This window comes from Plectropomus leopardus, chromosome 13 (genome assembly GCF_008729295.1).
Source record: "Plectropomus leopardus isolate mb chromosome 13, YSFRI_Pleo_2.0, whole genome shotgun sequence".
NCBI classification, from domain to species: Eukaryota; Metazoa; Chordata; class Actinopteri; order Perciformes; family Serranidae; genus Plectropomus; species Plectropomus leopardus.
In genome coordinates this window covers 19,073,771-19,099,438 of record NC_056475.1, presented here as the reverse complement: position 1 = coordinate 19,099,438, position 25,668 = coordinate 19,073,771, and the positions used below count along the sequence as shown (strand labels likewise).

Here is a 25,668-nt window from a genome sequence, read left to right as displayed (position 1 = left end):
GGGCTGACTAGTTGCTCTGTGGATGAACTACACTCGCAGAGAGTGGTGAATGTGGTGTTGCTTACGTAAAACAAGTCGTAGGTGTTCTGAAAAAAAAAATTGCAGTGACACTAGAAATGTCAGACTCAGCAGGCTTCTGGCACATTAGTAGGCGACCTCACTGCACTCAAAGCCTGTAATATTCCTCTCTCTTCACTTTTTGTTGAAACAAAGACACTTGTAAGGAAATAATGCCAGACTTCAACGTAAACGTAACATTTTGTACTGTGAGATCAGTGTAACACTGTATATGCCATAAATTGTAAAATAATCGCCGAATCACAATACTGATTGGTAAACATGGGTGAATAATCGATATAAGAACTGCATTATTTCCTCACAATCAGCCTTTAAGAAAAGTGAACAAAGCCATGGGAAGATTTTAAATACACTTGGCACTGAAAACATAAGCATATGGCAATTTTAACTGCAATCATACCCAGAAGAGACATTACCTCTTGTTTAAAAGGGCTTTAACACCAGGTTTCGGTTAGGGATTGTGTTTCAGGTAGTACTTTAGGGTGGGTAACCTGCTTCCCCTTTGGGATTTCTTTTCATCTCTTCTCTCTGCTGTTGCTCCACCACCACCTCCTCCTCCTCCTTTTGCACGCACTCCTCCTCCATCATTTTCTCTCTCTTTTCCTTTCTTAGACTCAGCCTCTGCCTTCCTGCTGGTCTGCCTCCCTCTATGCAATCAGAAAACAAAGTCAGTTAAACAGAAACATGTCACAGATACCACACTGTTTTCTATCTAAGTGATTCAGAGAGATAAAATATCACAGAATTTCTCAATTCAAATCGTGCAACATTAATAGTCTAAGATAACACATCTAAGAATTTATTTATTTATTGATGCTGAGTACATCTTTACAACATGATTACGTTATTATGATTTACAAGATGATATTTATTCAATGTGTCATGCTTTAAACACAAAGAGTCAAGCATGTCTATAAACAAATTTTAGTATGTCTTGTACATAAAATGTTAAATATGTTGTATTCTCCTTTATTATGTATCCTTGAATATCTTCCATAGCAAATGTTCCCCCTTTTGTTGTACTGCATTTCCACTCACGTAGGTGTAGGACATATTTGGCTGTAGTCCTTGTGGTGTGGTCATAATTAACTTTTGGGGTAACAAACAGGCGTCAGGAAGTGAAGAAATGATCAGCCTTCATCATCACTAGTTCTGTGATGTCAGTTTGGTGTCACTGAGTCTTGAAGTGTTGCGGTTTTAAGTTGTTGTTTTTTTTAAATGGTTAAAAACAGTAACTTTGCTCTGTACTTGCTGACTCTGCATTTTACTAAATTTCTGCTCTATATGTACTTTTGCTGCTTTTAATTTGATCACTTAAGTTTCATGTTTTTATTGTACAAGTGATGTAATTTTATGGTTGGGTTTTATTGGAGGGATATTCCAGAGCATCCATGCAAGACTTGCCAGACTGTGCAATATTTTTTCCAATAAACCATCAAAACACTGAGCACACTCCAGATGCTGTTCCCCATCCATCCCTCCAACACCATGGGATGATAAATATGCAAACAAATTCACCAGCACTTTATATCTGCACCAAATGACATTGCACATATACAGTATATATGCACCTGCACTTTATTGTATATATATTTTTTTAATTTAATGTGTCTAAGTGGTTTTAAATGTCTTTTATATTTTAGGTATTTTGTTCCAATGTATGCTTAATGTATATTATTGATGTGACAAATAAACCTGATTCTGATTATTGTGATCAGCCAATGGACTGCAGAAGAAAATTAGGCCTCTGCTAACACTGAAATACATCAAATGGTTGCACTTATTGTGTATATAATATTGTACACACCCCTTTAAAATTAAAGCATTTAAAGTTATCTTCAAAGTTAAGTGAAAATAATGTTAAAACAAAAAAACAAAGTTCACACATTCAGACACCAAAGCAAACAAATATCACCTAAAATGGAGCTCATGATGTTCATTTTTTAAGAAATTCAAAACTCCAGTTTTATTTGAGTTTGTGAGAGTTAATATTATTGCATCCATAACCTTGTGTTTGTGCCTCACTGACCTCCTCTGTTTGCTCTCTTGCGCCCTCTCTGGCTGGGTGGAGTACTGTCTTCTTTGGGCTTCAAGGGTGGAGGACAGCTACAGCAATGGGGGAAAAAATCATAACAGTTAGTGCACTCACACATAAACATTGTGTTTAGCTGTATGCACATGTAATGTTTATGTGATTTTGAGTTAACTTCCAATGTAAAAATTGGTTGGTAAAAGGTTGAGGAGAAATGTCGTTTCCAGAAAGCTGCATTCAGCCCTGTAGGGACCAGTTTTGTTGCAGCATAAGGCAGAAAGTCCTTGACTCACTTTTTTGGTTGAATACAGACTCACCTATTATATAACAAGAGAGAGCAGCACTGGAGGATGAATGAGAAATCATAACTAGGCCTGAAAGAGAAAAGCCTGAGAGCACACACAGCCTTCTCTCGACACTGTTGTATCATTTACCCATGATGGCTGTTCTTTAGTGTGGCATGTATGCAATTAGTAGGAAATAGGTTTAGTTTGTGAGCTACTTGCTCGAGTAGATGTGTGCCTATTTTTGACATGGATAAAAGAGAATGCTTACCTTAGCGATTTCCGAAAGGTACGCCCGCCTCTCGTCATTGGTTTTATGAAAAGCCTAATATTTGAACAAAACAGAGAACTACAGTGTCACATTTTTCCATTCATGCACTACACTTGTTCTTAGCCTGGTAAAAACTGATCATGTGAGCTCTACATTCTGTTTCTCTCTGTAGGCAGGTTTCTATTAACCCTTAAATTGTGCAAATTGAAATTGCAAATATATAATATGGCTAATGGAAACACATCAATTTCAATAATACTCCCATTTCTCACAAAAAAAGTTGTTATGCTCACATGAGGTGGCATTTCAGGCAATTCAAAAAAGCACATTTTCCCATAACTGCAACGGAAACACTTTTTTTGCTTTTATAGGTCACATGATGCTATCGCTATGCACTTGTCAGTAGGAACTGGCTTGTTCAGGCATGATGCAGCAGGAGCTACAAGACGTGTCATGGCATCACATAACTCTTCAGTTGGGTGGATCATCTGGAAGTTTTGAATCCACAATTCCTGTATGAAATTGTGGACTATCATCTCCCAGAAATTCCTCACACACAGCCGCTCCCACGTATAGGGGGCTAACCTTTTCATTATCACTTACATAACACACCTACGTCACCTTCAACTGGAAATAATGATGGCTAGTGCAGTACATGACAGCTCCCCCAAAGTGTAACTTTTCAATCTCGATCACTCCCTGGTGTCTGACTGCAGTGTATGTCATAAAGTCCACCCCTCCGTGTCAGTGAAGGGGACATAGACCAAACTAAAAACTCAAAGTACACAACAAATAAATGTTTCCCAAAGATTGTTTCTGTCACTGAAGGTAGTTCTCATCACCCTGTTTGTGTTTGTTTTTATGATAAGTTTGGTTTGAATGAGTTATTAAATTATACAAAAGGGGATTTCTGCCATGATTGACAGCTGTGACAGCTGATCCATGGGCTTGCATTCAATAGGGCTCCTTGCGATTGGTCAGACAGATATTTTGGCGCGAACTCCCCCACCACAGATGTCGCTACTGCACAGAATCCAGTTCTCAATAACATTACCATCGCAAGATGGCAACGCCTGTATCTCGGATATTTTATCCTTACTTAAGTACAGTGGGGGTAAGTGGGTGTGCATCATCCATCTTTTTATGCAGTCTATGGTTAATACTTGTTGCTGCACGAGCCACCATTACTGTTTTGAAAGCAGCAGCCTGCATGCTACATCATCAACTATAATGCAGTCCCTGATTGGCTGTCTATGTCTTCAGCTACAGAGGGGATCCCTGATTGGCCCGACAAGACTGCAGTGGATTGAAACTGTTTGGGCTGAAAGCGAGTCCAGACTGATGACAGTGAGAAAAACAGAATGAACTCCTGTGATCAGGATGGTTTTATCAGGCCAACTTGTTTTAAGTGTCAGTTATCATCTTTCTCAGTAGAGCTTGTAATGTGTTTGCTGCCTGTCTGTATTACAGTGAGTTTCAGGAGGTCTTCAGTGTTACTGAGCAAGCAGATTACAGCATGGATTACTGGCTGCACATGCTGCTTGTTAAACCTTTATTCAACTAATATCTCGCTGTTTATTGAGCAGAACAATAAACAAAGAACCGAGTCGCCAAACTAAGGGGTATATCTGCCTGGACGTAGCAGCACGGGACAAAGGTTGCAGTTCAATTTTTGCATGAATGGTTGTTCAAAAGAAAGAATGCAAAACAAAAATATCAGCCAAATCTTTCTCAATCCTTTGCTAATGATGGTAATTTGTTACTGAAATATTTATTACCTGAAAAGATTTAGATTTCTGAGAAATAATAAAACTGGATCAGCAGACATTGTGACCCTCAACAACACTGAGCACAAAACCCCTTTAACAGCTGAGGTCCACACCTTTCCTTCCTGCTCAATTCTGCTATGACAGTCCATCAGCTGACTCTGGAGGTCGGATTTCTCTTCAGTCAGGAGCTTCAGACGCTGTCTCAGTGTTTCCTGCGGCAAAGTGTTTCTATTAATTTACAACATTAAAAACAAAAAGGCTCCAAGAAGGTGTTGCACTGCTGATGTCTAATTACAAATCAATTTGTACTGGAATTACACAGTGCAATCTACTATAGGATCAAACAATAACAGATTACTTAATGCAGAAAACATGAGCATGAAAATGGATTAGGCTCATGCATTATTCAATAACCAAATAAGCACATTAGAGCTTAGATATGGTAAAACTACATGAGATTTCGAGCACAGAGCAAAGCAATGAGTCTTGGTACAGTATATATCTGGGTTTGGAGCTTTCTTGTTCCTGTGCTGCCAAAATAAGCAGCTGTAGACAGCTTTAATGAATAATACTATAAGCAGCATGTTTAAAGGGGCAGCATTATACATGCATCAAACCCAGCCGTTGCCTGTGGATCAGCCAACTGCTGAATATTGTATTTATAGTTAAATGTTACAGTCAGTGGTGGAAGAAGTGTTCAGATCCTTCACTTTAGTAAAAGTAGCAATACCACACTGTGAAAATAAAAGTAAAAGCCTCGCATTCAAAACCTTGCTTAAAGCTACAGCTGTTAACTTTATTAAAATAACTTTGCATCATATTTGCTGAAACTGTCACTATATTCTGAAAGAAGTACCTGAGACAGATAGTGTGTGGGAAAAAAAAAGTCTTGTTTGTCATGGAAATGTCCCTCTCCTCTTCTTACTGCTTCTACTAGCATTCACTAGAATTTACCGAAAACAACCAATCAAGAGCTAGGGAGTCTCTCAAGCAACTGTCAATACTGTCAATCACTGCCAGTACACAGCAGTCAAATTGCCAAAACCAAATTTTTTGAGTGAGCACACAAATATTTGAACGCATGAACGAATGAATCAAGATTCTGTTACTGCGTTGCCAATTTTTCACTTCAAATGTTTTCAGAAACATCTTTTAGTGCACTGTTTATGAGAAAGTTTGTGACCCAACCATTGGAAAATGGTTACCAACAGTACCACAAACCATACCACACCAGCCGTCTTATTTTTACAGCTAAACAATACACTAAAATTTCCTCTTCTGAAAACACTTAAGGCAAGAAATATGCAATTCAGTAACAGAATCTTGGTTCATATTTGATCAACACTGCTTACTTGGACAGTTTGACCACACATGAGCTGTGTGGGAGGCTCCTCTGCTCTGATTGGCTGTTTTCAGCCATGTGCTGTAATGCCATTAGAAGTGTAACAAGGCAATAGAGTTGGAAGAGGAGTCTGATTTTTTTTTTAACATAATATCTGTCTCATTTAGTGCTATGTAAATATAGCAACATTTTCAGCAAATATGATGGAATTATGTCATCTATAAAAGTGACCAACTATAGCTTTCAGTCAAATTATTCAAGTATTATCAGCATAAAAAAAAGTATGATGAGTAAAAGTAGTCATTCTGCAGAAAGTTGGTCCCTATTAGTATTTCGCTGATATGTGATGTTTTTGGGTAAATGTGGTTGTGCTTATTTTAACTCCTTTATATATTGTTCATTTATTTATCCACAACAATGCATCATATGATATAATATATGTTTGAAGTGTCAGTTCATCCATTAGTGTTTTAAAAGAGTATATTTAGCTTAAGATGTAGGAGGATTTTCTCAACCTGTAAAGGAAAATTTCATCCTTCAGTTTAGCAGAAAAAGAAAAAAATCTAAATTCCCAAATTTGAAGATAAATGGTTTTCACTGGACATGAGGGGTATTAAAACGGTAAAGTAACTCAAACATATGAAGTAAAGTAAAGAGTACAGTATTTCTCTCTTACATGTAATGGAGTAAGAGTATAAAGTAGCATCAAATGGCGTTGAATTTGTAGTAAGTGTTGTACTTGAGTAAATGTACTCCCAGTATTTGCAAGTGCATTGTTGTTGTACAAGTACATAATTACAGCAACATGAATGTGTGCATTTGAATATGAGCAAAGCATAAATGTTCTGTTTATTTACATACTATATAATGAATAGTTCAGTCACTGACTGTGATGCATCATGTCACAACAGCAGCAGCTGTAAAAACTTCTGCTGTTTTTGGTGGGGTTTTTTGGAGCTGCAGAAACTGTGACATGGTCTTGTACTTCTTGCTTTTACAGAACACTATTGTTTTAACATGTATACACTGTACTAATTCAAAATAATACATTTTCTCCTCACATACTCTCTCTCTCTATATATATATATATAGAGAGAGAGAGAGAGTAATGTGTTAGATATATATATATATATATATATATATATAACTGTCATGCTCACAGTTTGTCTACAGACCTTCAGTCCGCAGTCTTACAGTCACTCCTTGGACACACTAATGAGCATCTGTTAGTTCTGCCTTAAGGCAAACAGACACACACATATTTAGGCTGCATTGTCCAACATTTCAGTGTGTCTTGTGCATTGTAATTAGTGTGTATTGCTCTCCCATGGTTTGTAATCCCGTGATTACAGTGCTGTGATTAAACTCTAGTTGATTCAGCCTGCATCAGCGGGAGGATGGAGAGCAGCTGGCATTACAATCCTCTCTGTCGTGCCTGCCTTCGCCCCTCATTCTGTGTCTCGGGCTCTCTCTGCTGGTTTGTCTTAAATCTTAACTTAAATGCCTTCCCAGCTCCCTGTGGGTCATCTCTCTGTTAATCTGCACTAAGAAATGAACACACTAAATAACACCAATACAGCAAAACAGATTAAGGTAAAGCTAAACAGAAAATGAATATGTCTGTACTCACTATCGGCATGTCATCATACATTCGGATGGAGGCCAATGGATCTGTGAAAAAAAATGTGTGTAAGAATTATGTGTGAATGTTTTAAATAATACAATTTCATTGAGATGGGTGAACATATCACAGTTAACATAGTTCTTAATTTTTGATATATAATAGAGTTAAAGGTGAAGATGACTTGAAGACTTGTTAGGGATTGTTCGTTCATGGGATGCTAGTAAACTCATCCAAGTAATTATGGCAAATGTTTGCCACAGCAGCTGTTCAAATACAATAATACACACTTTAAACAATATATATTTCAAATCGGGACATTGTAAATTAAATGGTCTGATATGGCACTGCATATAGTATATCTAAATGCTTGCAACAGCTTTCAGAGATATGTCAACAGCACATGTAAATTTATATGGCTCACATAATAGTTTCTCTATTTTTTTTTTAAGGTGGCCAAACATCCGACAGGAGTAGCTATTTAAAAGTATTACATAAGATGTTTTGTGAGTAGGGTTGCAAGACTTAATGAAATATTATTGAAATTGCAATATGGCCAAGTGCAATATCAAAATTGCAGGAGCTGAACATTTTTGGTAAGGGTAAAAGGTGTCAAATGCTTGTTACTCCATCAAAAATCACATCATCATTCTTTTGCTTTTCTCAGTGAAAATTACATGCAAAAATGACCCTTCGCGCTAAAATCATGACTTGAAATGGCATGATCGCTCAAAACAATCGTAATGTTATGATTTTTGCATGTCATGCAACCCTCAGTGCAAGATACTGCTGTCGCGAAATCAAACCATACTGTACTAGTCTAAGATATGTAACTGTAGGTTTACAGATTCTAATAACAGACTTCCAGCACAAAGCCCTTTAAAAGCTGGCACTAGCCTGTGAACTTACCCATCGGGTTTCCTCGTAGGTCTTCCAGTCTCTCATGAATGAGAGACATCTGTCTGTCCAACTGCCCATTAAGCTCAGTCTGTGTCTCATACCTTGTCTTCCACTCATTTTCTGGCACAGAATAAACACAGCAAACTGCCAAACTACAGTCACATTTTGGACAAGACCAGTAGTGTAATGTAATGAGGTAAAAATACATTGTTAAAGTAAGCCTGCTTAAGCTTACTAAGATATATATATATATATATACTAAATATTTTTTTAAAGGACACATTACAGATAACACTGAGGCATGAATGGGCTGATGGAAACCAGTGCACTGTTGGGTGACATCTTGTCACTGGGTGCAAGTGACTCATAGGCTATGTAACTATATTCTTTAAAAATCACTTAAATGTCACTCACCTTCCCCATCAACACTGTGGAGTCTTTCCTGCAGTTCACACATGGTACTCCGCAGATCAGACACAGACTCTTCAAGCATTTCTCTGTAAACAAGAATCAGGACGTTATTTTTTACAGTGGAAAATAACATTTCATCACATTCATAACTTTGACAGTGATAGATTTACAAAAACTTACTTAATTTCCCTCTCCTGCTCGAGTTCTGCCCGCAGGCGTGCCAAATCGTATTTGCTGTAGTCGCTATCTCCAGTCATGTTTCTGAAAGTCTCCGCTGAAGAAAAGTTTGTGCCCCGTGGTTTCCATGGAGACCGCTGTTTCCGGCTCGTTCAGGCAGCCTCGGACAATAACGGCGTAGATCAGCGGAAAGGTTTGAAAACAAAACCTCCTCCTCGGCGTTAATGTGCCAAAATGCGAATAAATAACTCGTAAATTACATATTCGTCACATACAGTGGTTTATTTTTGCAAGCAGGCATTTTTATGAAGCTCATTTCGCGCTTAATTAGGCCTGAAAATTGACTTCCTCTGTATTCCGAGCTCTTAATTTACCAGTTAACATTAATGGCCAATGAATGCCAGCTGATTTATCTCACAGAGCATCTTATTAAAACTGGAAAAAACACGCAAGTGGTGTAACAGAGCTGTGCATGTGTGAGTGTGTGTGAGGGAAGCATGGGCAGATGATGAGAAAATGTGCCTCTGGGCACAGACATGTAAGGCCCCCCCACCACCTCGCCTACATAAAAGTAAAACACGGAGACTTTAAGGTGGTTTTCGTCCCTTTGTGATCTTTAAGCATCTTTTTTGTGGTTCACATCTCTTAGAGATCATTTTGTTTTTTTGGTTATTTTGTTTATCTTTTTGGTAATTTTGCATCTTTTTTTCTGTGATTTAGTGTACCTTTTAATTAATTTTATGTATCTTTGTAGTCATTTTGTGTCTACTTGTGTTTGTTTTGTCAATTTGTAGTTTTGTTTTTTGTGTATCTCTTTGTACTCATTTTGTCTCCTCTGACTCCTCCTGGTCAGTGCATGTTAATTCAAGTGACAGTCAGCATGTGAAGGCCAGGGTGGCCCCTGACAGTTGGGGCCCCTGAACCTTTGCCCTGTAGGCTCATTCAAAAAAACCATCCATGTCTACAAGAGCACCTTTTGAGAAACATCCCATGGGAAATTAACCTCTGTATAACTGTGGTTAAAATGATAAATTGATATTTTTCATGAACACAATCTGTGTGTTTGTTCTACATTATGTTACACTTGCATGCATATCATACATAAAGCTTGGTCAATATATAAGTGAACTCTTTACTGGTATATATACTTAATATTTTGTCTTCTAAAAAACATACACAAAATGTAAACCAATAAATGCATAATGACATGCCTAAATACCACTACAAAAAAAGGTAAGACAAAACACTGCAACCAACCCTGACCTAGAGAGATATAAATAAGTTAGTATTCAATAACTTGAAGTAAAATTGCACTTTGACTTAATGGGCTAAATCCTATATTTTTGCTTCCTTGTTTTGACACTGCCAGTTGATACAACTAAATAACCACTTCAGAAATAAGTGGCCTATTTTGGTGTATAAATATGTAAATGAGGAGTTGATGCATCAGTGTGGCAGAAAGCATCAAGCAAAGTGTTAAACATCCTCTAGGAATCTATTATTTCTGCGCTTCCTCCCTTCTCTTCATCTTTTCCTTCCCATTAGTCTCTGTTTGATGTTCTCGTTTCTGAGCCTCCTTCCCCTCAGCTTCTGCTGTCTGTCCCTCCGGGCTTTTGACCATGGCCTTGGCTGTCTTCTTCCCTGCAGTCTTCAGGATGGCTTTGAGACCCAGATTGTCGACATTGTAGGCAGTCACACCGACATTGATCGCTGACTTGAGCGCAGTGTCTGTGGCTGCACCTGCATTGTTACCATACCTTCACCACGGATAATATGGTGGAATGAGGAAAGAGTGATTTGGTGTAAAAAAATAAAAAGTGAGGGTGTGTACAGAACTGAAATGCTGAAGCAATGTGATATTGGTACTGTTGTCATTCCCATTAACACCCCAGAGGTCAAGAAAAAAAATCATATTTCACTTTGTAGTGGTTTTATTAGTAACAAACCAAGAAAAAGAGGCTACAGAAAGTATGAACAGCAAAAGCAGCACCACCCAACACATGCAAATGTTTAGCTGCAGTTAGCAGACCCAGAAAGACACACATAACAAAAGCTTCAAGTCAAAAAAGAACCCTAAACGCATAGTTTATATATCCAGGTATGAATTAAAGAAAGTCAGTTTGATGAAACAAAACAATTCAGTTTTAAGTTTTGCGTTAGATTTGGAAATGGTCTTATTGAGGGTTATTTTCTGACTTGATTTGGGTTAATGAAATAGTGTACGTGAAAGAGATGATCAGTCGCAAGTCTTTACTCCCCAGTGCAGTCATATGTTGCCGGACATTTTTAATAGATTCTCTAAGCCCTTAAATCTGAAAAGAAATAGGTGTGAAAGAGAGAGGATCAGTTTCCCAACATACCAAGAAGAAAGCACCACAGTAGGCTGGTTTCTGATCCAGTGTTCTACTGCTATTTAGAGTAACCGATTCAGAAACATGCAGGAAACAAGATCTAAAATAGTAATAAAGACATTTCTGTCAATACATAAAAAGGCAGAAATGGGAAATGTCAGAACTCACTTGTATGTCACAGTTGTGACCGTCTCTGCTGCAACACTTTTGCCAACAAGCTTTGCTCCGGTCTCCAGACTAGACCAAACAGTAGTGAAACCTGATTTGGATGTAAATTTTAAAAAAAGGTTTAAGTACTCCAGAAAGACCACACATTATCATCCATCCATCATCCATATCATCCAGTCACCCATTATTAAGCAAATATCCAAAATGCCAACACATTTCAAATGGTAAAACATGACTCAATACATTTTATATTACATAATGATATAACAACAGTGTAAAACGATGTACACAGATATATGTGTATGATTATGTAACTTATATTTGATCCTGTCATTTCCATCATATTGGTACATACCTTGAAAACTTTTGGCTGCCACAAACTTGGCTCCATCCCAGTTGGAAGGGCTGCCATCTTTGCTCTTCATAGACTCTGGGACCAGCTTAGCGCCCTGTTTCTTCACATGGGGAGCCACTTTATCTGCAACTTTTTCCGCCACTGTACTCACTCCATTAACTGTATTGCATATCAGTACATAGACATTAATTTACAGTACAGGAATTGATCAGCATGCACTGAAAGAATAAGGCAATCAAGCATCCATCAGAGGTGTCATCAGCTGTGTGTAAGTTTGCATTTGTATCATCACTGTACCCAGTAAAGACCTTAAGTCCTTACCCAAGAACTGGCTGACTCGCACAGCACCCCCCGTGGCCTGTTTAGCCACATGCAGACCTTTGGTGACCCGAGGGCTGACCTCTGAGGGAGTTTCCTCAGGTGTGATGTGGTCCCGGATCTTGGCTGCTCCTCTATGAATAGCCCTGCCGGTGGCCTCGGCTCCTTTGACAAACCCTACACTCAACCGTGTAGCTCCTACAGACAGAAAGAGTATGTGTGTTACGTGTAAATTAGCAATGTTATTGATTGTTGTTTCATTAAAATATCTGCTGTAAGCAATTAGGAGGTGGTTGGATAAAGTTTTCTTTGCAGCACTCAATCCTGTTCAGGAGAGACTGCTGCAATGGTAATACTGCCCTCCAGTGGTCCTTTTTGTAAACAGATGAACATCTTGTGAACTATCAACAAAGATATTGATAGTTTTGTTTTTTGCTGGGTTATTGTGAGTGAGTCCAGAGGACCAGCAGGGGGTCATTTGAGTAAGTCCCCAACAAAATTTGTGTTTTTTGAGAAATTGTTTTGATTGTCATGTTTGATTTTACATGGTTGTAATAAATAAATTTATCCATATTGAAAATGTATGTGAAAAAGAAACAAATAAATTCCTAATTATGAAAACTTTATTTGCAAAACCACAGACTGTATCTTTATATGCAGTCTATGTACAAAACATTATATAAATGTTGTATCTTGAGTTGAGCATAGAGAGCACTAATATCATCTAGTGCACTAGAATAAACAAAGGCTCTGATATCATCTAACCACTTTCAAGTAAATCAAATAATAATAATACATTTTATTTTAAAGAGATCCTTTAAAACACACAAGGACACACATAAGTGCAGGGACAAAAACAGTACTGTTTAAATGTGATATATGACTGTAATATGAAATATTCCCATACAAATATAATTTCTGAGGATAATCCATTAAAATGTGAACCTCATCAAATTTAATGGTTTAAAGTTTTGAGAAATATTTGTTCTCTTTGTTTCTGAAATGGGTTTCTTTGTCTTCCTTTCACTAATGTAGACCATGAAGCATAGAGGTATTTTATTTCTATGCTATGAACAAAACAGGATCTCGTCTTGTGCCAGATATATTATATATGCTGTAAGAAAGTGGCATTGCCAGTGAAAACATTTTTTCAACATGCTGAGCGAATACAGCATCTGCTGTCACAGCAGATGTTGCGACGTAAGATAACAGGAATGTCTGTAGTAATATTCTACATATTTATGAATTCAGATACATGTTATGAACCTAAAAATATAATGTAACTTTCTACTGGTGGTCCCTGGGGACCTCCATGCCAGCCCACCGCCACAGCCAACACTGGGGCAGACAGGAATCAGACCGGCGCAGAGCACCAGAATAAAAACATCAACACATCATCAACAGTATGATAATAACAGCCAACCTATAAGTTAAGCTTTTACTGGTTTCTGCGACATAAGAAATACTTTCAAAACAAGCAGACATGTGACATCATTGTTTTTATGATTGTAACACTGATTAGTTGTTCACATCATAACATTATTGAGTAAAATAAGTGTGCATGCCCTGGCAAGCATTGATAGTGAGCTCACTGCTTCCTTTTAGATTTTGACCACTGTACACAGACTGTGTATAACACTGTTGTGATATTTAGATTTTTTTTTCTTTTATTATGACTCACACAGACTCACCTGTCAAGATTCCTTGTGCCATCTTCTCACTCCATCCAGGAAGTGGTGGTTTATCCCTCACCCCTGTTGGCGCTATCAGTCCTTCGAGTTCTTTCGTGGGACCGAGGGGGATTTTCTCACTCAGATTGATGATCTCTGACCCTGACCCCTCTGGACCCTGTCAGGGAATCCATTAAGTCAATTATCATGACAAGACACACAGTAAGAGGCTTTTAAATGTGCATACACCCAAACAGGTTACATACATTCCTTTAAAGCCGTGACTCAGCTGGCTAACAATGTTTTACCCACAACATGACAACTATTTAGTTCCTCCTGAGGTGTCAAAAGAGAAAAGTGATGCTATGAGACACTACATCTTACAAGGTGTACTTATGATTGCCTATTGTTTAATTACAACATCCTCCTTTTCTCTCCAAACACAGAAAAAAAGCCTAAACATACTGTTCCAAAATATACATATTCATCCTTAAATTTGCTTCTTACTGATATTAAAGACTGACCTGGACTCTGAGTTCAGCGAGCTGCGAGAGGAGGTCCTGAAACGTCTCTCTTTGGGCAGCAGGCAGTTCGGAGGACAACACTAAGCCAACGTAGGACCCTGGCGTCTCTGACAACATGTCAGGGAACATGAAGATCCCAGAGTTAGCCAACAGCACCGGAGTATCTGGAGTCAGCGGGTATAGCCAGTCACACACCTTAAAAAACAAGAAGACACACAAAATTAAGAATTTGGAAATGAAGATCATCCATGTGCCATCATTACCAAAGAGGACTGCATCCACTCTATCCGATTTATAAAATTAGACAGAAAAACAGGACATGGTAGCCTCTATTTTGATTCCTTATTGTTTCTTCAATTCATAAAATGTAAACTGAAAATTAACATGTCAACTGCTATTTTCCCATATGACTTCATATGTATACGGTGGTTTCTTGTAAGGCTCAAAGGTGCACAAAAATGCATCGGCATTTCCCAGCAAGCAAAGTATCCACCTCTCCTTTTGACCCAATGTTTTTCCCTCTCAAAGACACTTTACAGGATTTTAGCCCCATCAGGACTGACGTCAGGCATCCACACAGACATAATACAGATACAGACTCGCTGCTGCATCGTGACACTGGTATGCCGCCTGACAGAGTGACCCCTGTGAGGGTGCAGGACACTGACCAGCAGCACAACAGAAGCGCCGAGTCATCTGTTAATGGGACCATTGTCTTTCTGGGAAACAAAGCAGGGCCAGAATACAGGAGAGCAGCCCACCAGCCTGCTCGGGTGGGAAACACAGTCATGGGTTGCATTGCAGAATATTGCATGGCATATTTCACACATTGTAGAGCTGCTAGAACCACAGTATTACCACTTTATACGTTCTACATTAACTCAATATATAAAAGCTCCACATGACAGGGATACACATGGCTACTCTAAGAAACTGATCTCAGTTACTTAAATGATTATTTCAGCCACAAAATGACCTTTTGTATATCAGTCATCGCATATTACCTTGAACATGAAAACTGTTTTTCTCGCATGCCTCCATGGACATGGCTAACGTATGAATTTATTGATCGGGGACAATCTTTAGCAGCAAAACTATATCAAAACACTGGTTTACAAACTCTCATGCATTTCCTGTAGTTTAATCTTTATCCAGAGGTATGTTCAGTACTTCTCATGCATTTTTGCTAAAACCTTTCGATTTAACACTTAGTGCAGTTAAACTTCAATGCCACACTCCAATGCTAAGGGTTTTTAAGTGAACATGCATGTTTGGGAAGTACTAATACTTTGATTATACTGCATGAGTTGTGAGAGTTTATAAGAGGGTGAGGGGAGAGGTTTTGGTAAAGTTTTGCTTTTGTAAAAGGTGATCCCCAGTCAATTAATAAATCAATATGATGCCACTTTACATGGAGGCATGCAAGAAAAACAAATTCAAGGTAACACAGCATAACTAATCAAGATACAAACAGTCACTTTGTAAGTGATGTATTCCTTTAAGCAACTGAGATCACTTTCTTAGAATATAGAGAAGCCATAATGGAAAGTAATCCTGCTCAAACATAAATGCAAGGACAATGATATCAGTTTCAGCTGTAAATATATTAAGTTTCATATCACATAAATATACTCTAAACATAGTTAAGACTGTAAGTGCACTGATGACATCACAGAGCTTAAAAAAAGCTGATTACTTAATTAGACTATTGATTCAAAATCAATTCAATGATGAATTAATCTTTTTTAAGCAAAAATATCTGAAATTCACTGGTTATTTTTTTTTATAATGTGAGGACTCTGCTTCTCTCTGTTTTACATTATTGCAACGAAATATCTTTATGTGTTGGACTGTTGGTCAACATTTAAATCATATTGGGCTCTTGGAAATTAGTGACAGCAGGGTTCCCAAATGTTTTCATGGACGAATTTTCGTTTTTAAAAAATCCATGACCTTTCCAAAACTTTCAATGACTTTCATGACTTTTGCAGGCCTGGAAAAAGTAACCTCTCGAGGTTTTCCATGACCATGGGAACACTGTGACAGGTGCTTTTCGCTATTCTCTGAGGTTTTATAGACGAAAAAAAAGATTTTTAAATTTAGGAAATAATCACCTGATTTATCCCTAATGAAAACAATCAACAGTTGCAACTGTTTTTGTAAAGCCCTTAATCAGTTAACAAATTCAGTACAAAGAAGAACAAATCCCTCTTTAGCAATGAAGTACAAATTAATGCTACATCCAAGGCCACTTTTAAAGCTCAGTTTTGGCTTGGTTGATCACAATGTGCATGTGTTGTCAAATCAAAAGTTGATATTACTCGGACAACACCATAGTTTGTAAGAAGAGTAATTCTTTGTGTCTTGTATTTATTACATACACTATATACCAATATTACGAATCATAATTAGTTCCAAAACTGGTCTAATAATGATGAAGTGGGTCACTCTTCACACAGTCGAGGAAAATGCTTTGCTGATATACCCACACCTAAGTGCATCCAGAAACATATTATGACATATACTTATATAACATACTGTTTACTCACATGTAGATATGCTGAGGGTTGTCCAGCGGTGGAGTCCTTGTGCTGATTGTCAAATGTGATGATGCGCAGGTAGCCTGGGTAAGACAGGGAGCTGACCTGCCCATTTGGTGCCACAAAAAACATCTGCACCCCAGAAGGGATAAAAAGCAGTTCAGTCCCATCTGTTGATGTTGCTCCGGTCTGCCCTGCTGACCCGAGGCCACCTCCAGGAGGACTGTAAGACAGACTGCGGTGGCCAATTGTTGGCTTAGGTGTGTACGCTGGAGGCTGGTCCCCTGGGTTAGCCATGGCTACAGTCCCTGGCGCTGCTGCAGGGTGCGTGTGTTTATGCAGAACAGCAGGGGAGGGAGGCCTGGGAGGGACTTTTGGGGTTGGGATTGTGTTCTGGGTGGTGGCAGGCACGGTGGGGTACAGATGGTGGAGGGAGCTTTGGGGAGGCTGGCTGCTTGGTGCCAGGTCTGGGTAAAGACTGGGAGGAAGATCCATCAATAGGCGGCCCCTCTGGGCTCCTGTTGTCAGCTGAGAGGTCTCCAGGTCAGAAAGGTGAATGTTGACAGTCTTCAGAGTCTCCCTCATTCTTTGCTGAAGCTGCCTGGCTGTGTCCCAGACTGCCCCCTGCTGCCTCTCTGCCCCAGTGGGAACTTCCAGTCCTTGGGCAAGGTGCTGTCGACCTTTCCTGTAATACTCCAGGGCCTCTGCTCTTTTCCCGGCCTCTTCAGCAGCCAAGCCACAGTTCAGAGAATGAAACGCCATCTCATACTGGTCCTTGATGAGCAGCAGCTCAGCAGGCTCAGCCATCCTAAGTAGAAGATGGGATACAAGAGACTGGGAAGTTAAGAATGGAAGCGGAAAACAAATCACAAGTGTTATTTCCAAAGTAAACCAGGAGATGCAACTGCAGTTTTAAGTTCTTTAAGTATTTTACAGTAATCCTAAAAAAATATGTAGATAAATGAAATCAAGTAAGTCTTTTTTCCAAAAATGCACAAATGTAGTTGTAGATTTGGGGGTTGATGCAGGGGACAAGGCTCCCACAGTATTCAGAAAATGTGGATTTGTCAGCCCTAAAAAAAATCATGAATGTAGCATTTAAAGATATCTGCACCATAAAGTAATGCAGAAAAGATACAAATTGGTGTATAATAATTCACTAGAATGCAGGACATTAATTGTTGGATGCATAAAAATTACCAGCAGAGGACCCCCAAAGTCCCACTCTTATATGCACCCCCCCAAACTTGAATTAGAAATAAAGTAACAGTGAAATAGAAAAAGAGAGAGCATGTACCCATCACCAATCTTAAACTAAACCAGGTGTGGAAAGACAGTAAGAAAGAGCTGGAATTCATCCTCAGTAATGGCTTGGGTACTCTCGACACATTACTACACAGTAGATGAGTTCATGAGAGAAAAATCTCTGTTAGCAGCAGTGGCAGGTTTTAAATAGCCTGAACTGGCGAACACATCAGGTTTAACCTGAACAACAAGACCATGGACTTGCCTGTTAGCTTTCCTTTAAGGAGTCCTCTCCACACAGCAGATTTACACTTTAAATACGGCACTTTACACGTTTATTCCTCATCTGTCACAAATGTAGCAAAGTTATTTTTTCAGCAATCATGTCTGACTGCTGAACAAATTAAAAAATTCAAATTTTCTTACCTCAAATGGCAAACTTCAATATCCAGGGAGAGTAAAAAAAAAAAACTGTCATAAAAGAAGTGGTTTCAAAAAGTCCTTATTATAGTTTCCGACCCTTCTTCTGTACTTTAATAGACGTGAAAATACCGACATCTATCAATAGACTATATGTGTTCACTTACTCACTGGGTTAATGCAGCGTCACACGAGCGTCAAACCAACTGGAGCGACAAAAATGGTTTCCGGACAACACTTTCAAAATAAAAGCCATATACTAAAATTCAACATCTATGATGTTTTTTTGTGAAAATAAAAAAATACGTTTAAAAAACAAACTATTAAACAAATAAAAACTTGAGGTAATCTGAGATCAGTAAGACTTATTTAATTTAGTGTAACTGTAGTTTTTTTAAAACCCTTCAGTCACACATGTAGCATTACAGTGAGATAAAGTTCACTGAAAAGCTTTAGAGATTTTTAAGGAAAACACAAAAATTAAGAATTCCAGTGTTATTTCTATGGGGTAGTTAGTTCATTTAATATTTGTTCACATATTTTCTCAAAGCCAGAAACCAGAGAAGTAAGTCTCAAACATGTGATGTCATCAGGTATAATGTCTGGAGCTGCTTCATATACAATTAATAGGAGACTGATTTTGTGCTTCATCCTATTGTAGTTTTCTCCGTTGTGAAAGAGAAACTGTACTCATATACTCAGCAAATTGCCCTGCTCACTCTAGTGCAATCTGTAACATCTTTCCCAGTTATTTGTCTATAGAGTAGCTCAAGAATTTAGACCCTATGACATCACAAATTTGAGTTTCAGCACTTGTGAATTTTGGAGAGTTGGTTATGGCTACTCATATTTTTTGACTGTCTTTTCCCATAGAAATAGCATATATGAATTTTGAAAATGGACATAATTCCTGTATAACATCACTCCTAAAGATATGCAAAGTCCTGTTATTCATAATTTAAAGACAACATATTTAAGAACAAAATATGTTAAAACTGATGACTTGCCAGTTTTCAAACTCTTCTGCACGAACACCTGCAAGTATTAAATTTCTTCAGTCATGAAGTAAGCTTTATTCAAAATGATTAATTGTATTTGCATAAACTATATTAAAAAATCATGAAGTGATTAGGTGTCCAGAGGAGAGAAGCATATATGGGATTGGCAGTAGAATCGGGTGTGTTTGTTTTTTTCTCAATCTAATTAGGCTCTGGCAGAAGTATTAGAGGACGGGTGGAGCAGTTATTCATGAGAAAGGCAGAACAGCAGGTGCAGTGATCAATGAAACACGACAATACCTGTAAATGGAGAGATAATAGACATCAATTTAGAGATATAAAATTGTGACCTGGATGTATTACCGACCCAAACAATCTACAAGCTACACATGAAAGATCCCAAAGGCCCACAGTTTATATAAGCTGTTTAAAAAGCTGTATAAATATACATATTTAAACTTAATTAAAAAAGCTAAGCTATGCCTTACTTTGAACTCTTATACTTATCCCTGATGGCCTGTTGTGGGCGACTCTCTGCGCTGATGTATAGCTTGTGGAGATCAGTCAGGCAGGGCACAATTTCAGCCGTGGTATAACCAGTAAAGGCATGTAAGGAATCAGGCTGAAATGTGAAAAGAAATTAGTCTAAAAAGTCACGTTTTAGCTACTTCCTTTGAGAAATACTCATAAAAGAGACCCCAGAAAACAATCTGGACCAACCTACCCACAAAGATTTGCTCACTGTGTAGGTGGCGAGGCAGTAGGCTCCAGCTGCCACTATAGATGGGGTGTACTTCAGGAATGGATCAACTTCCATCAGACTTAACTCTGCTACATACTACAAGCAGAAAAAAATACACGTCAACGAGCCAAAATATAATCAAGGGAAATAGAAAACTAACTACAAAGTTAGTTTGCAGTGGGGCAGAAATCGATAATCTGGCTGGCTTTTGCGTTATTGATTTTGCTCACCAGGGCAAGATTCTCAGTGTTGGCACAGACAGAATGGATGGACATGAAAAGGCGGAGAAACTGGTTTGTGGTGGGGGCTGCCATCTCGAAAGACAGCACTTTTAGGAGCACATGCTCCATCCGCACCAGCTGCTTCTTGGTGTAGGTGCTGTCTGTGGTGTACACAAACTCGTTCAGCTCTGGAGGGAAGATCTCCTCATATTTTCTACAAGTGACAGATCAGGACACATTAGGCTCGTAATTGTCATCAATCACAGAATCAACGCGACTGCATTGCAATAAGGTGGCGTCCTACCACAACCATTAAAGATCCAGTGTGTGGGATTTAAGGACGTATAGCATTATTTAACATTCACAAGTATGCTTTCATTGGTTATAATCATGCGAAAATATGGATCGTTGTGTTTTTGTTACCTTGAAATGAACGAATCAATCAATCAATCAATCAATATTTATTTACCTGTCTGGTCATTTGTATGAGCCATCCCACATGGGATTATTCAGACACATTAACTGAAATACAGAAAATATTCCGGAGTCCAGAATGAGCCATTTATGTTTGTCAGTACATACTGAGAAGGTCCTCCTACACAGAGTCTGTCATGTTGTTTCTACAGTAGCCCAGAATGGACAAACCAAACATTGTCTCCAGATAAATCCATTCTGGTTTTTGTGTTGGCCACCCTAGTTCTCCCACACTTCTCAGCTAGATGCCAATAAATTCTTCACACTGGATCTTTAAATGTTTGCAAATCTTTAGGAGCATAAATCAGGCCCCAAGCACTACGTCTGGTTATTACTTATAAGATTTGCAGTATATGGTAATCACATCTTCATGTATAATGACTAAATAAAGTAACATTAAATGGATGAAGTGGATGATTGTTACATTTGGCCTCTTCATTTAGTCACTACAAGTGGTGTTTTAGTAGAGTGGCAGTGGCAGTAGTGGGTTTGTCTTGTGCTTCTGGGAAAAAAAATGTATGTGGCCTTAAGCAGTTCAGGTACGTAAGTATTTCACTGTGCATTGTACTTGTATGATCATGCATGTGACAAATAAACTTGAAACTTGTAGTTTCACGTGTTGTGTAGGCGTCAGACAGAATGTGGCTGCAGCTATACCTGTCTCAGGCAAGCAACTCCATTGGCATGATTAGGTGCCATCTTGGCATCCGTATCTGGTTATTAACATACAGACACACACACATTTACTTACGCAGCTATCATCAATGCAGCTGTGCCAACCAGCTGCAGTCTGCTCCGTTTCACATTTGCAGTGAGGGAGAGAAAGCGGTCTAAATAGTTGACAGCAAGGTGCAGGGTTTCAGAACGAAGCTTATATTCCTCAATGACTTCCACCATCCAGTCCACCAGGATGACCCGCATGCCATTGGAGATGTCTTTATGTTTCTCTAAGTAGCCTGGCCATGGCCTGGACCTCAACTGGCAGTAGAAACAGAAGCAGTTACTATGAGGTATTTGCAGTGAACTGAGAACCTAATAACTACAATGCATACACAGTAATATGACGGAAATGAGCCAGTGCTCATAGTTCAGATAATTACGCACTTCACGCTCCCTCAAGTGCAGGTGAATGTCCTCTGCATACTCGGACACACACAGCACCTCCTCTGACATCAGAGATTCATCTGCTTCAGACTGCACAGAAGCATCCTGGCATGAACCTATAAGAGTGATCAACAGCTGAGTAAAAAAAAAAATAGACGGAACGAAGAAAAGACGCTGGTAGATGTTTTTTGTATTTGTTAAACTCACCTGAACTCAGTTCCAGCAGGAGTCTAAAATCTTCATTTTGCAGGGCATCAGTTTCAGAATCAAGGTAACAGCTGTCTGAAACAACTTCTTGACCAGAAGCAGCAAGAACAACTTCACAAGCCTCTTCAACATAAATATCGAAGCTGGAACTGGAGGGATGGCCGAGGAACACGAGCAGGGAGCTGTCTGAGATCGAACTGTGTTTGGAAAATTGGCTGCCCTGTGAAGAGAAAGGAGTCAGGATGATTAAAGTTAAGTTGAAATGTGAATGTTCTGAGATGGGAAATTGAATCTTAAAATTGAATGCTCTCTTGCTGTGTCCTTCTCACCGACCTGGCTAAAGGGTCGACCACGTTGCTCATTCTCTGACAGGACACCGAGGACAGTCCTCTGCTTGGCTCTCTGGACCTGCAGTGCATCTGTTTTGCTTGAAGGTGGGATGTTTTCTTTGCTAGTGTGACTGCCACAATGGGCATTTGTGCTTAAGTTCATCTTTAAAAAGGAGATGGTGGGGGAAATAAAATAAGAAAACACATACTTCATGAAAATAATAATAATAATAACAAGTACATAAAACATTACAACTGAAAGGTGAACCACATAATATTGTATTGTCAGTTCCCATAGCAGACTTATAGTTCCCCAAATGGGGTCAGAGGCCCAAAAGGAGTTGCAAAATAATGCTGAGGGTTTGCAAGTTGTTCTGGCCTCACCCACATCACCCACAGCAATGTGTTAGATGTGCATCCTGTAATGAGGAATACATTACTTGTTGGAAACCAAAGCAGAATGGATGATGTTAGTCACGTTGGCTAGGTGGTTATTTTATGGCCTCACTGACCAATGTAGCCCACAGCACATAAACGGGGTCAATATTGATTGACTCTTTAAAAAAAAAAAAAAAGTCAATAATATGACAGAAAATAGTGGAAGTGAAAATAGTCTGCATTAAAAAACAAACAAAGATATTCAATTAATTGTCATGTATGACAAAGGGGAGCATCAAGTCATGACATTTGAGAGGGTGGGATCAGTGAATGCTTGTCAGTTTTGCCTGAAAAATTACTGAAATGATTAACAAAGTATGAAAATAGATGCCAATTAATTTTTCGATTAACTGATTAGTAGTTTTTTCACCTAAAAGTCCAAAAAATACATAAAGAAATAAAGGAGAAAAACCGAAATGTTCAGAAAAATGTTTTTGCAATTTAGAAAATTATGGAAAACCAAATGAGTATTTTTAAGTATGTTATTAAAATTATATTTAGCAGTAAACTTTAATAAAGTTGAGTAAAATGCAAAATGGGGTGCACTAATTTCTACTAATGTCTGCAGCAGGAATTCGCATTGAAGTAACATCATTACCATGGTTACAAGACTTAAACTACAGTCCCTCAACCACAAACACACAACAGAGGTATCAAAACAGGGCTGCAAACTTAGTGCATCTCGAGTGTATCACAAAGCACAGCCCAACAATAGTGTCCTGTCGGCTTCAAATATAAAACAGACCATCATTTGTTCTTGACTGCAAACTCACCATAATCACGATCAACGTCGTTTAACGTTAGTTTGGGACGGTGGAAGCGTTAAACTTGTGCATGCCACTAAAGCGGAGAAACGGCCGGTAAATCTCAGTTTGTATCTTATTTGGAGTCAAACAGCGACCTCTTGCAGTGTTCAAGCGAGTTAAAGCAGCTTGTTTTGTCTCAGATGTTATTAATCCTGCGGGGAAGTTTCCTTCAGGTTTCCCTGTAAACTAATCAGCTGTTTCCTCAAACGGTGCTCTGTCCAATCACGTGCACGAACGTGCTGACAGTAGCAGACGTCGTGCGTCAGGAATCCCTCACTTTTTTAATATCTATTTTTAATCAGTAAGGGCTTTGATTTGGCTACGGTGTTGCATGGGTATTCCATGTAGACCACAAGTGATTTTTTTGAGGGAGCAGATATTCATTAGGTGTCTTTAGGAAAGATTAAAATACTTGACTAGACTTGATGTAACTTGACGTTGAGGATGCTATCTTTATCTACTGTTCTCACAATAACTGAGGTCCACTGTAAAACTTCATATGCTTTGCTTAATTTTGCCAATAAATTATGTTTTAACAAAAAGCCAATCTTGTGAATCTACCTCATTTCTGTAAAAACTATAATTTACAAATTAAAATAGAATAAAAACGTATTTCTTACATCCTTTGTCAATTGGAAAGCACTTCCAGATTTCATTAGAAGAAATTTATTACTATTTAGAAAAAAAAAATCAAGTTTAATCTGATATTCATTTTATTGTCCTTTCTCCTAACTATAATTTGTTTTATAGCCTACATATCTTCACAATCTTCACAATGTTAGTACCAACATTTGGTTTTGAACATGATTCCTGCAGAAAACACTCAGTCTGTTACCTGTTTGGGTGTTTAAACCAAAGCACAGAAACCTGAAGACTTTTTGGGTGTGGCTGTGCATCGTGAGTCACTTTAGAGACACTTTAGGGAGCTTTTATCTCCATACCATGAAATGACGTATGGACTGTTGACAAGTTGTTGGACAAGAATGGAAGTGTCACACTTGGACTGTGAGCGACAAGATGGATTTAAGAAAGTAGAAAGGTAAGGCGTAAAGCCATGGGCTGGTCCACTGTTGGTGACCACAGCTGTGACATAACATGACATAACCAAGTCTACTTTTGAGTCAGCCATCTGTGGCCTGTTGCTTATAAACATGTGGAGACATGTGGTTGAACAATAAATTGCCATAAATTGTGTAATCAATCGTATAGGGTATACAGCTACCCATTTAATTAAATACAAGACATTTGTTTACAACCTCAGCACCAGCAAAATCTCACACCTTTTCTAGTTGTCATCAAAATGTTTAAAAATTTCTCACATCTCCAGAACTACAATACCAAGCCATATTAAACCAAGCGTCACAAGGACTGCTTGTTCTAGCAAAGTGTTATATATATTTATATTTATGTCCTGTCTGTTTCACAAGAGCATAGACACTGTTTTTCTCCCTGTTTGCATGATTTTTCGTTGCAAAGATGAAAGCGATGCTGCTGCTGGTTAAATGCCTTCCTGTCAGTTTTGTCCTCAGCTGGGGTTAAACTGTGAACTGGATTATTTACTCTACTTGTCATTGCAGTTGCCTTTGTTGTTGCTGTTGCACAAGCTGTGTGGTTACATCACATGTCAAAGAAGTACCAATGATTTTCTATCCCAAAGATAGGTACAGATAACACAGGGACAGGATAGAAAAACAGTATTGACAGTGAATAATACACAGCCACTTACAATAGACTTCACAGTGATGGGCCTGTATATCGTCCTGTGGGCCCTCTCCGAAGTTATATTGTAAGTATTAACAAAGCAAGAGAATAGTTTAAAACCTCCATAGACAGTACAAGAAGAAACGTGATTTACACAGAAAAATTTTAAATA

General features: G+C 38.5%; 3 protein-coding genes across 5 annotated transcripts; all 3 read right to left on the bottom strand.

Moving 5' to 3' along the window:
- Positions 1–529: 529 nt before the first annotated feature.
- On the bottom strand, positions 530–8,965 carry ccdc169 (coiled-coil domain containing 169). Its single transcript, XM_042498695.1, has 8 exons — positions 8,889–8,965; positions 8,712–8,794; positions 8,307–8,417; positions 7,407–7,447; positions 4,548–4,646; positions 2,666–2,719; positions 2,108–2,184; positions 530–725 (listed from the first exon to the last, which is right to left on the bottom strand). The coding sequence occupies exons 1-8, from the start codon at positions 8,963–8,965 to the stop codon at positions 530–532; spliced, it is 738 nt and encodes a 245-aa protein (XP_042354629.1).
- Positions 8,966–10,003: 1,038 nt separating this feature from the next.
- On the bottom strand, positions 10,004–18,666 carry sparta (spartin a). 3 transcript variants are annotated; one of them, XM_042499325.1, is made up of 8 exons: positions 18,483–18,666; positions 16,821–17,645; positions 14,272–14,466; positions 13,769–13,925; positions 12,081–12,275; positions 11,760–11,918; positions 11,405–11,495; positions 10,004–10,642 (listed from the first exon to the last, which is right to left on the bottom strand). In XM_042499325.1, the coding sequence occupies exons 2-8, from the start codon at positions 17,616–17,618 to the stop codon at positions 10,384–10,386; spliced, it is 1,854 nt and encodes a 617-aa protein (XP_042355259.1). In that variant the 5' UTR covers positions 17,619–17,645; positions 18,483–18,666; the 3' UTR covers positions 10,004–10,383. The 3 variants fall into 3 exon arrangements, with proteins under 3 accessions (XP_042355259.1, XP_042355257.1, XP_042355260.1); XM_042499323.1 differs by having other exon boundaries at positions 16,821–17,619; XM_042499326.1 differs by lacking the exon at positions 10,004–10,642 and adding an exon at positions 10,748–11,197 and having other exon boundaries at positions 16,821–17,619.
- A 950-nt stretch (positions 18,667–19,616) lies between these two features.
- Positions 19,617–23,882, bottom strand: ccna1 (cyclin A1). The gene is made up of 9 exons (XM_042499350.1): positions 23,763–23,882; positions 22,556–22,714; positions 22,223–22,442; positions 22,016–22,131; positions 21,663–21,889; positions 20,447–20,651; positions 20,199–20,312; positions 19,963–20,096; positions 19,617–19,774 (listed from the first exon to the last, which is right to left on the bottom strand). The coding sequence occupies exons 1-9, from the start codon at positions 23,763–23,765 to the stop codon at positions 19,723–19,725; spliced, it is 1,230 nt and encodes a 409-aa protein (XP_042355284.1). The 5' UTR covers positions 23,766–23,882; the 3' UTR covers positions 19,617–19,722.
- Positions 23,883–25,668: the final 1,786 nt, after the last annotated feature.